A 15315-nucleotide genomic window follows, 5' to 3' on the forward strand; every position below is an offset into this window, starting at 1 on the left:
AGGGTGGTCTCTGAGGTTCCAGTGGGTTTTCAAAATACTGACAGCCTTTATGTTCCTTCGGGTGTCAAAAATAATTTGGTCTTTGAAATACTGAAGCATTTTATGTTTTTTCCAGTCTCTAAAACACTCTGTTCTTTGATTTTCCATTAGGTCTCTAAAACACTTTTGCCTTTGATGTTCCTATGAGTCTCTATAATACTGTAAACTTTGACATACCTTTGATAGCCTCAATGTTCCCTTGATTTTCCTTTGGTTGTAAAAGGCCAGTTTTTGGTCAATATGTAACCAAGCCCAGAAACACACATTCACAATAACAGGAAACCAAGGACAATATGAGTGACCTATTTCCAGGTAAATCAGACAAGACACCTGGGAAGACACACCCCAACAAATTAATTTTTTTTAAATTGCTGAAATCTGCCCCATGTGGTCGTGGTTGAAAGATTACCTTTTCTCCACCAGGTGGAGCTATACATCCAGACGTGACATTACTACGCTGAATGACAGGTTGTTCGGGGTCAGACCTGAACAGCCAATGCTGTGGGATTATTTGACTGGGCAGGAAAGACAAATTAATTTACTGAACAACCATGAAATACGAGGCTTAAAATTTGAATAAAATCAGGAGCTCTCAGCCAAAATGTGTAAATCCTTTCTTTATTTAATAAAAGGAAAATACTTTATTTGCCAACAAGCTATATAAATGACTGGTTTGACAATTGTGTTTTGTACCATCCACAACATCCAGGGGATGTGCAGTCATCTTTACAGGACATTAATGACAGATCCCATTAGTTTGAAATCCTTTTATACAAGCACATACTAATCCCTTAAATGTGTAGCTTTTTGGAGGAGTCTTCTCTTCCTGTATCAAGAAGGTTCTGAATTACTGTACCTCTGAGAAATACAAGAAACAGATATAACCCTAATGAGAGGCAAGGCAGAAGTCCAGATGGGTCATAAAAATACATTTCACTCCTCAAAACAAATCAAACAATTCTAAATTCTGGTTAATGGGATCAGCTCACGGGTGGACAAAGTCACGGGTGGACAAAGTCACGGGTGGACAAAGTCACGAGTGGACAAAGCCGGCTGCACCCTTGACAGAAATTTATTCTTCAATCTTTGGCGTCTCTTTAATGTATTACATTTATTATGATTATCATTCATATTATTTGTGTGTATATATACTGTATATTTATTCCTTTGACCAAGACCCTGTTGTGGTCCTGCAGAAATTAAGGTAGAATACCATGAGAAAGTGGGTGGGAGGGTGGGTTTGAAATACACATTATTTATTTACACTTGGATTAATTAGAACATACGTCTTACTTTAATTTGAAAAAATAAATACAATTTCCTGATTTCTTGATTTGCCGATGGACCCATAAACAAAACTGGAAACATTTCAAATCCTTTCAATTAGTTCCACTCCCATCTCTCACTAATCACTCACTGAGCCTTTTTCACTGAAATGACAGCTGTGGAGTGATGCGCGTTGGTCTCTCTCAGTGTGTGTGTGTGGTGTGTGCGCACATATTTGTCTGTGTGTGTGTGATTCCTCAGGATAGGTCTACAGGTGAGGTGCAGAAAAATACTGAGCACAGTTCCCTCCCTGTTGAGCGTGAACCAGGCTACAACATCTAAACCACTGCCGCGCCTCCTCTCTCCGCTCCACTCATCCCGGACTGCCTCTGTGGCCCAACGCTCCGTCCTCTGGGTCCTCCGTCGTCAGCACAACCTCGCCAGCCACGTCGCCTGCTGCTGACACCCCCCCCCCCCCAGCGACATCCACGCCGGGACTCCGAGGAAGATGGGAAACATGACCGCGGAGATCGTCGCCTTCATCCTGACCATGTCCGGGTGGATCCTGGTTTCTTCAACGCTGCCCACGGACTACTGGAAGGTGTCGTCCGTGGATGGGACGGTCATCACCACGGCAACCTTCTGGTCTAACCTGTGGAAGACCTGTGTCACCGATTCCACTGGAGTCTCCAACTGTAAAGATTTCCCCTCCATGCTGGCACTGGACGGTCGGTTCAGACTTTACCTGGTTTCTGTTTCTGCTGCCTTAGAAATGTTGGAAAAGTTGTGTATTTCTGTGTGTGCCCATGTAGTGTCTGTGCTTGTGTGTGTAGTGTCTGTGTGTGTGTGTGTGCCCATGTAGTGTCTGTGCTTGTGTGTGTAGTGTCTGTGTGTGTGTGTGTGTGCCCATGTAGTGTCTGTGCTTGTGTGTGTAGTGTCTGTGTGTGTGTGTGCCCATGTAGTGTCTGTGCTTGTGTGTGTAGTGTGTGTGTGTGTGTGTGTGTGCCCATGTAGTGTCTGTGCTTGTGTGTGTAGTGTCTGTGCTTGTGTGTGTGCCTGTGGAGTGTCTGTGCTTGTGTGTGTAGTGTCTGTGCTTGTGTGTGTAGTGTCTGTGCTTGTGTGTGTGCCTGTGGAGTGTCTGTGCTTGTGTGTGTGCCCGTGTAGTGTCTGTGCTTGTGTGTAGTGTCTGTGCTTGTGTGTAGTGTCTGTGTGTCTTGTGTCTCAGGGGTCTGTTCTCTTGGGATAAATGTTTAGCTCTGGAAGAAGTGGCATTTGGAATGTGATCCTCCTCTTACTCCCACACAGCGTATATTCAGGTGTGCCGGGCTCTGATGATCGCTTCTGTGTGCCTGGGTTTCTTTGGAGCCGTCCTGGCTCTGGTCGGCATGAAGTGTACAAGGATCGGGGGCTCGCAGACCGCTAAAGCCAGACTAGCCGGGCTGTCAGGCATCCACTTCATACTCAACGGTGAATAAAACGTACACACGGCGCGCTTTGTAAACCTCCCCTTGATGTTTAGAGCGGAGATGAGTTCACTCTGTTTCCTCTGCAGGGCTTTGCTCCTTGACGGCGTGCTCCTTGTATGCACGCAGGATCACGTCAGAGTTTTTCGACCCCTTATTTTTTGCTCAGAAGTAAGTGTCGGGCCTCCCGGCTTTACCGCGCCACTGTAGTGTGTGTCCACGAAACACAGTGAGTAGTATGGATGTGTTATGATGGATGACTGAGTGTTCCTGCTTTGCCAGGTTTGAACTGGGCGCAGCACTCTTCATCGGATGGGCTGGATCCGTGCTGTGCATTTTAGGAGGACTCATCTTTTGCCTCTCCTGTTCAGAGGGCTTCAGGCAAGTCCATTTTCTTGCCCAAAGATTACATGATTGACTGAATTAAGCGATTGTCTCTGCTGTTTCCCTTTCCGATCTGTAATCAGTGAGCGCTATACATTCCTCAACACTGCGTTGACTGGGATACAGCTGTCTGATGTGTCCGCGGTGTAGTACACATGTAAATACTGTTAAGATGTAAAGATTGTTAAGACTGTGGGTAACCCAAGGAAGAGGTCTAATAAAAACTGTAATTAAGTTATTTAAGTTCTGTAATTCCCAGGGATCCCTCTCAACATCTTGTCAGTGTAAAGGCCTGCTGGAACAGTATAAAAGGCATACTGTATGTTGATGACTGAATGTTTTCTTTGTGTATAGTACCAGTTCATTTATGTCAAAGTCACCTTGGATGGGCCCAAGGGGGTAGCGTATGGGGAGGATGATGTAACAGGCCACATTTATCGCCGTGACAACAATTGGCCTAGATTTGGAGAACTTTCTGTCTTCCCGACCTGCTGTCGCCGTAGCAGTGGAATGAAGATCGGGCGCATCTCGAAGGATTAACCCTTTGTGTTTCCCTCTAGTCGAGTCAAGGACTCCTACAGCGGCTCCACATCTATGGTAACCAAGCGCCACAAAGGTTTCTACCAACCACCGGGTTTCACAGGCCCCCAGGACCCCGCAGAAAACTCAAGGCAGTTTGGAAAGAATGCCTACGTGTGACAACGTGCACTATTCTATACATGGAACGACATGGACTGAGCTTGTTGAGCTCACCTTTTTATACTTGTTCAATCAGAGCCCTTGTCAGAATCTCTCACTGATACAATTCCTTTGTGGTTACATCACCTGGATAAGTGTATGATGACTGGAACATGCTTTTATTTTCATCATATGGCCTTTTCTTTTCAATGCACTGTATTTTGTAAAATTTCAGTTATTATTCACATATTATATAGGTTTTTTTATACATGTGTTTTCTTTGCCAAGGGAAACTGTGCCTTGGCCTTTCTTTAAACCTGACTGCTTCGATAATGTCACTCCCTGTGCACAGAAAAAGCTGATGGAAATGACCCTTGAAATTGATACAAGCAAATAGGCGAGCTGTTGATTTAATTCCAAAAAAAACAGATTAGGTAATGTCTCTTGTCAATGGGCTATAAACAAAATACATCAGATAAGCATGTTTTCGGTTCAGCACAGGAAATTCTGTTTGGCATGGAACAACACAAACTCATAGGTCACCTTGAAGAAGAAAAAAATGAACTGGTACAAATCCATTGTCCATTTGTATGCTTCAAGATGAACACCAGGAATAGAAGTCATTACTCAAAACACTCAGCTCCTTAGTTCTTGCTAATTTCTCATGAAATAGAAATGAGTGACAATGTAAATAAAAACAATCCCTCAAAACGTGCAAAGGAAAAGGAGCAGTCATTTTATTTTGATTTATTTGAAATAAGTTAGAAAGAATATAAGAGCACCATAACAGTTCATAACGTCGAAATATATCAGAGCTGCCTGAAAACGTCCTTCAGAATACTGTGGACACAAAGCACGTTCGTCATAATAGTAACCAGCGTTGCAGAAAGGGGAGATTTCCCGCAAAATTTGTAATAAGGTGCGTGCAAAAACTGGGATGGACGAGTTGATTTACTGCTCATGTTGTGTATAAATAATAACGTTTGTCTTTTGAGGAGTCCTCGGGTTATTTGCGGTATACTGTCTTTAAATGTTGGCAACCCTGATGGTATCAATCTTACCGGACCTCAACTGACGGCCGGATGAAAGACGTATCAATAGAACGCATTGTGAGCAGAACTGTCAAATTCTTGTGTTTTTGCAATATAACCTCACACTGAAAGATGGCCTCTTTCCAGCCACCACAAAGCGGCGCTTCCGTTGTCTCGGCGGGCTTGTCCCAGTTCATCTTTGTCCAGACTCGGATATGGGAATCGGACGTTTCCCCCAACGTCCGCCGTCTATCTACACCTTCTGATCAATGGAAACCCTAACCCTGTTACGTGAAGCCTCTCGGTCCTCCGAGCCAGGGGACAAACAACTGGCGTGGAGTCCGCTGCATCCTTGAACAGGTGTTGGGTGTCCTCGACGGGTCCCAGATGGTTAGAAGACTGACTCGTACTAGTTACCAGATACTGCATCTTTGAATGCATTAAATCGTGGTCCTGAGGGATTTCACATTTTGATGTCCATATTGTGCACAACGAAACAATAGGCTAGATACATGCAACAGGAAGACAGAAAAAAACAACATTAAGGCGCGCAGGTTTTACTACAGAATAGCCTACATACTATATCCTGCCAGCAGCGTCCTTGCCCAACATAGTATGTTTTTTCTCCTTCCTTACATCCCGTTAGACTGTAGCGAACGAGGGGACCAGGAAGCAAACACATATGCGGCGCAGCAACCGTTTCAGCATACTCTACGGTTGACTAGGTAGGAGTTGTAATTCAACTCATACAGCAATGACGGCTACAAGGCTAATAGCAGTTACCTTAAGCTTTTGTAAAATGTTTACCCCATTTATCTCCCCTCCCAATGTTCGATTTGCGTTTATGATCGTGACTCGTAGCAACAACTCTCCTGCGGGTTGAGGAAGTCAAAAATAGCCTGCTCCTCACAACTTGCAATGCCGTCCTTCTCGGACACGGCTTGTGCTGCATGGACCGCACATACGCACGGGGAATTAATTGCCACACTTTGACGCCCAGTTTAGTTGCATTTAAACCATGCACCACTAGAGAGCAGTGCTGCGTGTCTATACATTACGGGACCATACAATTGACTGTGTGGAAATTGTATGTTTTCTGTATGCGTCTTGTTTGGATGGAATCCTACTTAGTGCTTAGTAATCTATAATCAGTGCCTGCTAGCGAACACACTGCCTCTTTGTTCTTTTTCTCTTATAAGCCCTTCAGTAATGAAAAGCATGACAACCCGGGTCGCCACATTATAGACCCACAAGTCACAACAGCGGCCAATTCCAATGTACCATCTACTTTGCCAACGACTTTGCCAGTAAGCAGAGGGACTCAAAAAAACAAAGAAGACCCTTCTGATCTTCACTCACCACAAGAAAATTCATCACTCCCCATGCAGCTAATGGCACGTGAGTGAGAGCCACAGGTTTAAATCTAATCATGTGAGGCACAAAGAAGTTATGTTTTTATTATGAGATGTGTAGCAGCACACTCAGCTAATTAACTGCCACTGCCTGAGGCAATGCAAAGGATCAATGGAAGTGCTTCAACTAACTTTGAAGTTGTGGACCATCGGGTAATGACTTCCTTCTCAACTAATTAAGGTCAGACGGGGACTGCAAATTTGAAAGAAAAATGTGGACCAGTTCTTTCAACTTCAGGTCATATTAGGTCATGTTCATATGCTTTGAATACATTTAATATGGATTTGTCAAATAAATCAAAACCGAAAGAGCCTTGGACTTAGAGGTGACTATATTTGAAACCTGATATAGAAGCTTAGTTGAGCATTTTTACTTCCCAAAAACTGTTTCTGGGAACTTGAACAGCAAAACACTCTCACCCACATCCCCACCTTTGTGCCAGCATGGGAAAAAGTGATGACTCAGTTGAGAGAAAACACATGTTGGTTTCATTTGTCATACTGGGCCTTGCTCTACCACGCCATCTGACCGGGACGAGCAGGTCTCGTCTCTAGCCCCGGCCAGCACAGAGAGCATGCCAGGAAACTCAAGGTGGGGATGTGGGAGGGAACTGTGCTCCGCCACGGAGACACCACGGCTTAGGGAGCTCCTCAACAGGTCTGATCCAGAGAGAGGAAAGCGACAGAGTGCTGGACACGTGGGGAGTGACCCAAGTATCCCAAGTTGAGCCGAATACGGGGCAACTCTGCAGACTATCGGGATGAACTTACGCCTGGTGCAGATCTGGGGCTTCCTGTTGACCGTGCTGGGCTGGATCTTCATGGCGTGCTCCCTGGCCATGGAGGGCTGGAAGATCACCTCCATAGGGGGCATGGGTGGCTCGTCCATTGTCAAAGTGGCCTGGTACTGGTCCAGCCTTTGGAGGTCCTGCTTCACGGACTCCACTGCCGTCACCAACTGCTATGACTTCCCGGTTCTCTGGTCCGTGGACGGTAGGTACCAGCGCCACATTGGGTTCTGCTTACACTTTTACGGTGGCTAAATGTCTTATGTGAACGAGGGGACACGTTTTGTGTTTTTAACCTGACTTTGGACTATTTGCTGCAGCCCGTCTTTTCGAGGGGGCGCGCGGATATGACAGGTGCTACTGTTCATTAACGCCGTTTCAAAGCGGCGACAGCAGCTATTCCAGGCTTAACGTCATGTGACGTAACTGAGGCTGGTTGTGTCTTCCGCGGCAAGGCCACATTCAGATGGTGAGGGCGCTGCTGATGGCCGCGCTGTCGGTGGGGATGTTGGGGTTCATTCTCAGCCTCATGGGCATGGAGTGCACCTTCATCGGAGGGCGGGACAGGGCCAAGTACCGGAAGATCTTCAGTGGGGGGGTTTGCCATATAACCAGCGGTAAGGCCACTCTCCCAGATTAATGTCATCTCAAATGTCAATGTACTGTGAATCATTTAAACCGATGAAAATGTTAAAAACACGTGTGTTACAAGTGAACTGTTTTAGTATTTTATTATTAATAACGTAAATTAAGTTGTCTAAAGTGCATTGTCCCAATTTTGATGACTAAAATGTGTTTATTATACTTAAATCGTAACAGAGCATGAAGATAACATGCATAGTTTATTTAAAATAGTTTTGAAGTCAATATCTATAATATTTTGATCCCTTAGATAGAGTTTTAATATTTTAAACTTCTATGTAAAATGAACAAAAAAGTATTTAATAGGATGACATCACCCTAAAAAGGAGTTTGAGCTAGCCAGTCTGCAGTCTAGAGAAGAATCAGCAGGCCAATCATTTTGTTAGTTGCTTTTTAGCATACTTAAAAATCTTTTTTTTTTGTGAAGAAGCACTTTTTTACTCATGTTGCAATTAACAGCAGGTAATATTTTCTAGAAGTCTATAGAAGTTTATAGAAAAACTGGACAGTCTCTTTAAATCATTTGACTTGGGTTCCATCTGCGAAAAACACTGATGCTCACTGTCAGGTGAAAGGGAACTGACTGAATCACTTCATCTCATGCAGGCATATTGGCCGCGTCAGGATACGCTGTCTACGCTATCCATGTCTCAGCGGAATACTTCAACCCATATTTTGTCGGATTAAAGTAAGTGGACTTTTATAAATTGAATTCAATCTATTCAGTCTCTATAAAACATTTATCCTGCACCAAATTGTTTACTCTTTTTCTCCCTCCCTCCGAAACACACAGGTTTGACCTGGGGACTCCTCTGTTTCTAGGCTGGGTGGGATCAGCTTTCCATATGACAGGGGGGTTGTTCTACCTGTTCTCGGTGGGCAAACTGCTCTGTGAGGGTGATAGGTGAGTCCAGGCACAGACACCGTCTTCATGGATCTGTCTTTTAATTTGTTTGACATTTTGCTGAGTAAAGTAAGTTAAGATTTCCACCAGTTCATTTTCACGTGTCCGAACGGAATGCGAAACACTACCAGGTCATCGGACGTGTGTTTTTGAATATTCATAATACACTTGACTGGTTTGATATTCCTCTGCGTGTTCTTCACCGTAGAAATCCGACGTTCGTCCTTGCACCCCCCGACATTGAGCGGGACCAGGCCAAGTCCACCACATCGCTGTCCTCAGTACCTAATATCACATCAAAGATCAAGGCTCCACCCCCGGCTAAGATTTCTTCAAAGTCCTCACGCTCCCCTCGGCGTGGGTCCAGATCCAGGCGCTCCTCGGAGCTGGACGGCCCCAGAAGGTCCTCGGAGCCCAGGAGGAACTCAGAATCTGGCGGGAGGTCTTCACGGTCTCTTGGGTCAGCGCACCAAGACAGGGATCAGAGCAGCAGTGGAACGGTGTCATCTTTATCCAGCGGGTCTAGGAGCGTCCATGAGAGAGAACAGTTTATCAAAAACACCTACATATGACCGGGTTCTGGGCACAGGATGTATTGGTCAAACTGGACTGACCTGTTAGTGGGCTGTTTTTGACTGGCCCAAACTGAAGTTATCCAATTGTATATACTGTGAATTATGATCTTGTTTGCATTTTATATATAAATATCAATGCATGTGTATAGAACATAATGTTTCCCTGGGAGTGTTTTACTGTCATAAAATAAACTCTGCGATCACATAAATGTTTTCCTGTATAGATAATGATAGTGTGATTACAGCAGGGCATTTATGTAATGAGTGTGATTACAGCAGGGAATTTATATAATGAGTGTGATTACAGCAGGGTATTTATATAATGAGTGTGATTACAGCAGGGCATTTATATAATGAGTGTGATTACAGCAGGGCATTTATGTAATGAGTGTGATTACAGCAGGGAATTTATATAATGAGTGTGATTACAGCAGGGTATTTATATAATGAGTGTGATTACAGCAGGGCATTTATATAATGAGTGTGATTACAGCAGGGTATTTATATAATGAGTGTGATTACAGCAGGGCATTTATGTAATGAGTGTGATTACAGCAGGGCATTTATATAATGAGTGTGATTACAGCAGGGTATTTATATAATGAGTGTGATTACAGCAGGGTATTTATATAATGAGTGTGATTACAGCAGGGCATTTATATAATAAGTGTGATTACAGCAGGGAATTTATATAATGAGTGTGATTACAGCAGGGCATTTATATAATGAGTGTGATTACAGCAGGGCATTTATATAATGAGTGTGATTACAGCAGGGCATTTATATAATGAGTGTGATTACAGCAGGGCATTTATATAATGAGTGTGATTACAGCAGGGCATTTATATAATGAGTTTGATTACAGCAGGGCATTTATATAATGAGTGTGATTACAGCAGGGTATTTATATAATGAGTGTGATTACAGCAGGGCATTTATGTAATGAGTGTGATTACAGCAGGGCATTTATATATTTGATTAAGATCTTTCTCAGAAATACAGTGGTCATTGGCACACAGAAAGGTCGCACCTTGTGTTTTGCTCTGGTTAGCAGAATGCATATACCCTTTTGTTTCCTATGAAATGCAACTGAATGGCATTGCTATATAAGATGGCTAAGATGGCAAGAAAGATAATATTGGACACATGGCCTGTCCTCCTGTCCTCTACCCAGATGAGAATACAAACGGAAGAGAAAGGAACAACACCCTGTGACCAAAAGAAAACAGGTGTTGAGGTACGTTTAATACATCTGAGATGTATACACAATATTGTATAAAATGTATGCTGTTATGCATTACCAAATGCAACTAATGTATTTATTAGGGTTTGTTAACCAAATGGTATGGTCGTGACAATCAGTTTGATGAAAAGACGAATTCTGGAGTTGGTCTCCCGCGGTGTCCAGGGTTGCCACATTTCACTGACTATAAACCGAAAAATCACCCGCGGACTCCACAAAAAAACTATCTGTAAATCGTCCCGCCCAAGCCCATTTTTGTCCGCACACTGTCATTAAAAATAGCCCCAAGTCACGGGAAACCTCCCCATCTGGCAACGCTGACTGCCACTGTTGAGGCAATGATACTTGTCAAGAGCTAATAGCGGTTCATAGTCACAGGAGCAAAATGGTTCCAACTTTCAGTAATCATGTGAGATGCACATGTTGTACTTAAGTATTTGTTGGTATACTCAATCAATTGTATTTTAATGCGTTCTTGTTGCAAAACAAATATTTACTTCGGGATACTCCTATCAGTTCCGCTCAGTAGCTTACATAAGCTAGATCAGTGTCTCCCAACCTTTTTCAGTTACTGTACCCCCAAAATGTTTTTGCACTGCTTTCAGTACCCCTGAAGTACCCCCTCATGTTAATTTCACTATAAGTCTATGGTGTCATGAGTGTTTTCAAGTACCCCCTGTGGAGAGGCCAAGTACCCCCAGGGGTCCTAGTACCCCTGATTGGGAACCACTGAGCTAGATCATTATCAGTTGGTTCAGAAAACATATGAATCAGTAACGCGTCATAGATTAGCTAGGATATAACAGGTTGTGATTTTTAGATAAAGGAAGATACGGGCGAGAGCCATTCAAACCCTCATACAGGTAAAGTAAGGGACCCTGGGAAAATAAATAATTGCTTACAGAGCAAAACCCTCAGATAACTAGCGCTGTGCGCAACCGTGTTGCGTCCGTGACAAAAAGGCGAACGCTTAACGTTGTACTTGATTGACTCATTGCAGCCCAGACTTCGCTTTAGCCATCTCCCTCTTTGTTGGACCCATTCATCTTTAAAACAATCTCGCTTGCTATTTCCCGATTTAGTGACCCATCGCCAAGTGAGCATCACCGCCACCCCCCCCCCCCCCTCCAATCACCATGAAGCACCGGACAGTGATGATGTACACGCAGATTGGTTGCTTTGTGTCGTGTTTGTTCGGCTGGATTCTAGTGAGCTCCACCCTGGCCATAGAGTACTGGACCTGGTCCGAAGTGAGCAACGTGGTGCTCACCACCAGCAACTACTTCTCCAACCTCTGGAAGGACTGTGTCTCGGATACCACCGGCGTGTCCGACTGTAAAGACTACCCCTCCATGATGGCGCTACCAGGTAGGCAGCCGGTCAGACTGGCACATCTTCCGTGAATGTGAGCGGGATTTTAGCCAGCTGCAGACAGCGTCCACCCGATGATACATTCTTTTGTGGGATGGGACAGTGACAGGAACTTAGGTCTCACAGAAGTTTTCTACACTGACTTTGCATGTCGATTAGGATATGCACAGGTGAAATTAGTGAATGGAGCGGATTCATAAAAAATATTGATATGAAGTCTAGTCAGGTGAATACAACTAAACTCCGTGCAGTGACACCGTGCTCTTATGCGGAACTACATTTCAGTAGCAGCGTAGATGGCGTACATAATGAGTGTCACTGGCCATATTCTGCTGGAGTGGCGATAGGGTGTCATCGAACACGCCAACATTCTACGTGACTGCAGGCATACTATAGCTTCTCTGTAATCATTGGGGTTCCACTCTCGGTTTCAGGGTTCCTCCACGTGGTGAGGGCTCTGTCCATCTGTTCCGTTATCTGGGGTTCTTCGCCGGCGTCCTCACGCTCATTGGGATGAAGTGCACCAAGATCGGGGGTTCAGAGCTCGCCAACGCCCGGGTCACCATTCGCAGGGGGAATCACGTATTTGGTGTCTGGTAAACTTTATATCTAAAAGTTATCTAAGCGATCGAGTGAGTGATTTGGGATACGCTAATAGCAGTTTTCCTCTTAGGATTCTCTGGCATGATTGTCTACTCCTGGTGGGGTAATTAAAGTACGATCAGATTTGTGGATCCAAATTTCCGGGCACAGAAGTGAGTTGTTTTTATTCATTACGCACAATAAACACAACATTGGTAACCGGTGGTTGAATGTAAATGCATTCTACTTTCTGCTCTTCAGATTTGAACTTGGAGCAGCTGTTTTTATTGGCTGGGGAGCTCGCTCTTGCTCATCACGGGTGGATTCGTACTCAGTTTCTTCTCTGGAAAGAGGGTTTACCCTCAACGTAATACTTTGTCTATCGACAAAATTGTTTCTTAGATCGACAACATGTCGCACCACAAACAATGTATTTTGTAGTCTGGAATATGTGACTTAACTTATTCATTTCAGTTCACAGAAAGCCTCGAGAGACCTTACTCCATTGCCTTAGCGGGGAGCAGACAGACATACATGAGGGCAAAACTTTCCAGAGGGACTCCGGTACCACCGATGATCCAAGCGAGCCGAAAAGACAGAGAAGCCGAAACAAGGACAAGTAGAACATATAACAGGGATGCGTTTGTGTGACAGCGAAAGTCGCAAAAAGCTGCAGTAGCCATAAAGACGGTGCTTCAGAACAGCGGTCGCGGGTTACAATTTTTCTTTTCTATCGATTTTGATTTATTAACTAATAAAATAGCACTCACTGAATAGTGCATCACTGTCTCACCATCCACAACTGTGTAGGCTTTCCTTTGAAATTTCTGAACAGAAATCAGAAAAAATATATATCGTCAATATCTTTATTGCATGAGTTTTATTGCATGTATATATTTTTTTATACAAAACACATTCTCACCATTGCTTTTGTAAATACAAATTTCATGTAAAATCTTTGACACAAAAAACCTGGAGTACCTGGAGTTGCAATTTCAACTTCTAAGGGTCACAATTCCTTCCCACTAATATATCATCTTTACAATAGCATAGAAAAATTGCTACCACTGTCAGAGGTGTGTATCTTCAACAGATACACTGTGTCCTGAGCAAAAGTGTGTTAAGTCTCTCATATGTTACTCTAACAGTACAGGTAAATCATCTACATGATTACATTTGTCATCCAAAGAATGTCTATATGCATCTCATTGTGTTTCCCTCCTCCAAGAAGTGAAACTGTAAATAAACACCCTAAATATCCTCGTCACTCCAGTCGCGACAGAGATGAGAACTGCTCTTCCAGAGTGCTGCCTGTTCCTGCCTCGTTCAGACCTGGGGAACGGATACACGTTAGAAGGCGAAGCTCAAGGATATCAGGGCCAGATTTGCAGCCAGGTCGAGGACTAACCGGTTTTCTTCCCAGTGGAGGTGCCCCCAGACGCTGGTGTTGCTGTCCGAGTCCCGGCTCTTCCTGATGGGGGCGGTCGGCTTGGCCACGTGGCTGGTAACGCATAGGTCCTCCACGAAGAGATGTCCCAGTCGTCCTCGTCGTCCTCGTCTGTATACTGAAAGGACACTACAGCTGGGATCAACGTTCACTTTGTTTCTCATTGACCTGCTTGGGTTGGATGGCCGAAAATACAACCGGCCTGAACAGTCCTTCACACTGTGGTGCTTACAAGGATTGAGACCCTCCAGGTCGTATTTTCATTGGGTCGGTACACTATAGTATATTCAGGTTTTCATAGGCTAGTCTACTTTTAGTTACTATAATTATTAGAAACTTTGTAATTATAACTTGGCAATGTGAGGAAATTCTTTAAATTCTTTACAACTTCTGAGCCTAGACCACTGTTGGAGTTAAAATTGAGACAGAGGTTTACGATCAGAAAGAAAATGAATTAAAATAAATTATAAACATAATAAGCATGCAGCAGTATAAATTGTTCTATAGTGATTAAGTTTGATCGGTAGGTTGTAAGCCTAATTTGACATATTTTGCCCAAAGTAGCAAAACAAGCACAGTGTATTGTAGTGAATCATCCTAACTAAATTGATTATTTATTTTTTACCATAAGTCATAGTAAAATGCACAAGAGAGTTTAGTTTGAGGGAGCAGTCTACCTTGACATTTGATTGATTGACCAACCTACATAAGCTGTAAAATTAAACAAAAATTGTTTCTTTCAAATAAGATGGGATGTCTCACTACATTACCCAGTGCTTCACAAAGTGGGAGCAAATGATGGTACATCCCTTTTAAAGAAATGTTTACGAAGTCTCCCTAAATGTTTCTCTGACATGACTATTGGAGTTACTGGTGTTCGGGGCCAGTACAGATAAATAAATGTGAAAATGTATGCACTCTCCTCTAAGTCACTCATTATTTCTGTTTAAATCCTCACTGCTGCACAGTCTACCAGCTTAGGTTTTATAGAGAAGACAAAACATTTTATTTCCCCATGTCTCATTCACTCATGTATAAACGGGAGATTGTAGTGTAATTCTGTGTGAGCGTGTTGGCAAACCTAATCCTTTCTGTACTTCTCAATTGTCCTGGCGTTTTCAGAAAGCAACTAATAAAAATTCCAAACATAGAATGGATCATTCCTGAGACAAGACTTAATCAGCCCTAGATAAAACTACAATGATAAAATGACATACTTCATATAAAATAAGACAACCTTCTGACTTGGATGAAACTGGTTGCAAAAATTACTAAGACGGCCTTCAAGTTTTCCTGCTTTCCCAGCCAGACGTTCCCTAGCCGATGTTCCTCTTTTCCTTACGGCTCGCGTTGCTCTCAGCTAATGGGGACACAGCAGAGAGGAGACTAGAGGGAGGGGGGCTCACCTTGAGTTCCCGTATCACGTCTTTGCTTTCCGGTAAGGTGTTCACTCCGCCGATGGGTCTCTTTGGTCCTCGGTCTGCCAGCTG

The 15315-nt window shown here is 43.7% G+C and overlaps 3 protein-coding genes across 4 annotated transcripts; all 3 read left to right on the forward strand.

Annotated features, from left to right (window-relative positions):
* The first annotated feature begins 1813 nt into the window (after nucleotides 1–1813).
* Nucleotides 1814–6052, forward strand: cldn10a (claudin 10a). 2 transcript variants are annotated; one of them, XM_020042244.2, is made up of 5 exons: nucleotides 1814–2033; nucleotides 2611–2772; nucleotides 2858–2939; nucleotides 3051–3153; nucleotides 3723–6052. In XM_020042244.2, exons 1-5 carry the CDS (start codon nucleotides 1814–1816, stop codon nucleotides 3849–3851), a joined length of 696 nt encoding a protein of 231 aa, XP_019897803.1. In that variant the 3' UTR covers nucleotides 3852–6052. The 2 variants fall into 2 exon arrangements, with proteins under 2 accessions (XP_019897803.1, XP_012995485.1); XM_013140031.3 differs by having other exon boundaries at nucleotides 3051–3149; nucleotides 3713–6052.
* Nucleotides 6053–6898: 846 nt separating this feature from the next.
* On the forward strand, nucleotides 6899–10267 carry si:busm1-52i16.2 (claudin-10). Its single transcript, XM_034289864.1, has 5 exons — nucleotides 6899–7266; nucleotides 7517–7678; nucleotides 8310–8391; nucleotides 8497–8607; nucleotides 8816–10267. Exons 1-5 carry the CDS (start codon nucleotides 7035–7037, stop codon nucleotides 9177–9179), a joined length of 951 nt encoding a protein of 316 aa, XP_034145755.1. The 5' UTR covers nucleotides 6899–7034; the 3' UTR covers nucleotides 9180–10267.
* A 1075-nt stretch (nucleotides 10268–11342) lies between these two features.
* si:ch211-181l5.2 (claudin-10) lies at nucleotides 11343–13372 on the forward strand. The gene is given in 7 exon segments (XM_010886598.4): nucleotides 11343–11793; nucleotides 12231–12269; nucleotides 12272–12360; nucleotides 12362–12392; nucleotides 12470–12551; nucleotides 12640–12745; nucleotides 12853–13372. Coding segments are annotated over 5 exon segments (432 nt in total). The 5' UTR covers nucleotides 11343–11561; the 3' UTR covers nucleotides 12511–12551; nucleotides 12640–12745; nucleotides 12853–13372.
* The last annotated feature ends 1943 nt before the right edge of the window (nucleotides 13373–15315 follow it).

This window comes from Esox lucius, chromosome 22 (genome assembly GCF_011004845.1).
Source record: "Esox lucius isolate fEsoLuc1 chromosome 22, fEsoLuc1.pri, whole genome shotgun sequence".
Classification (NCBI taxonomy): Eukaryota; Metazoa; Chordata; class Actinopteri; order Esociformes; family Esocidae; genus Esox; species Esox lucius.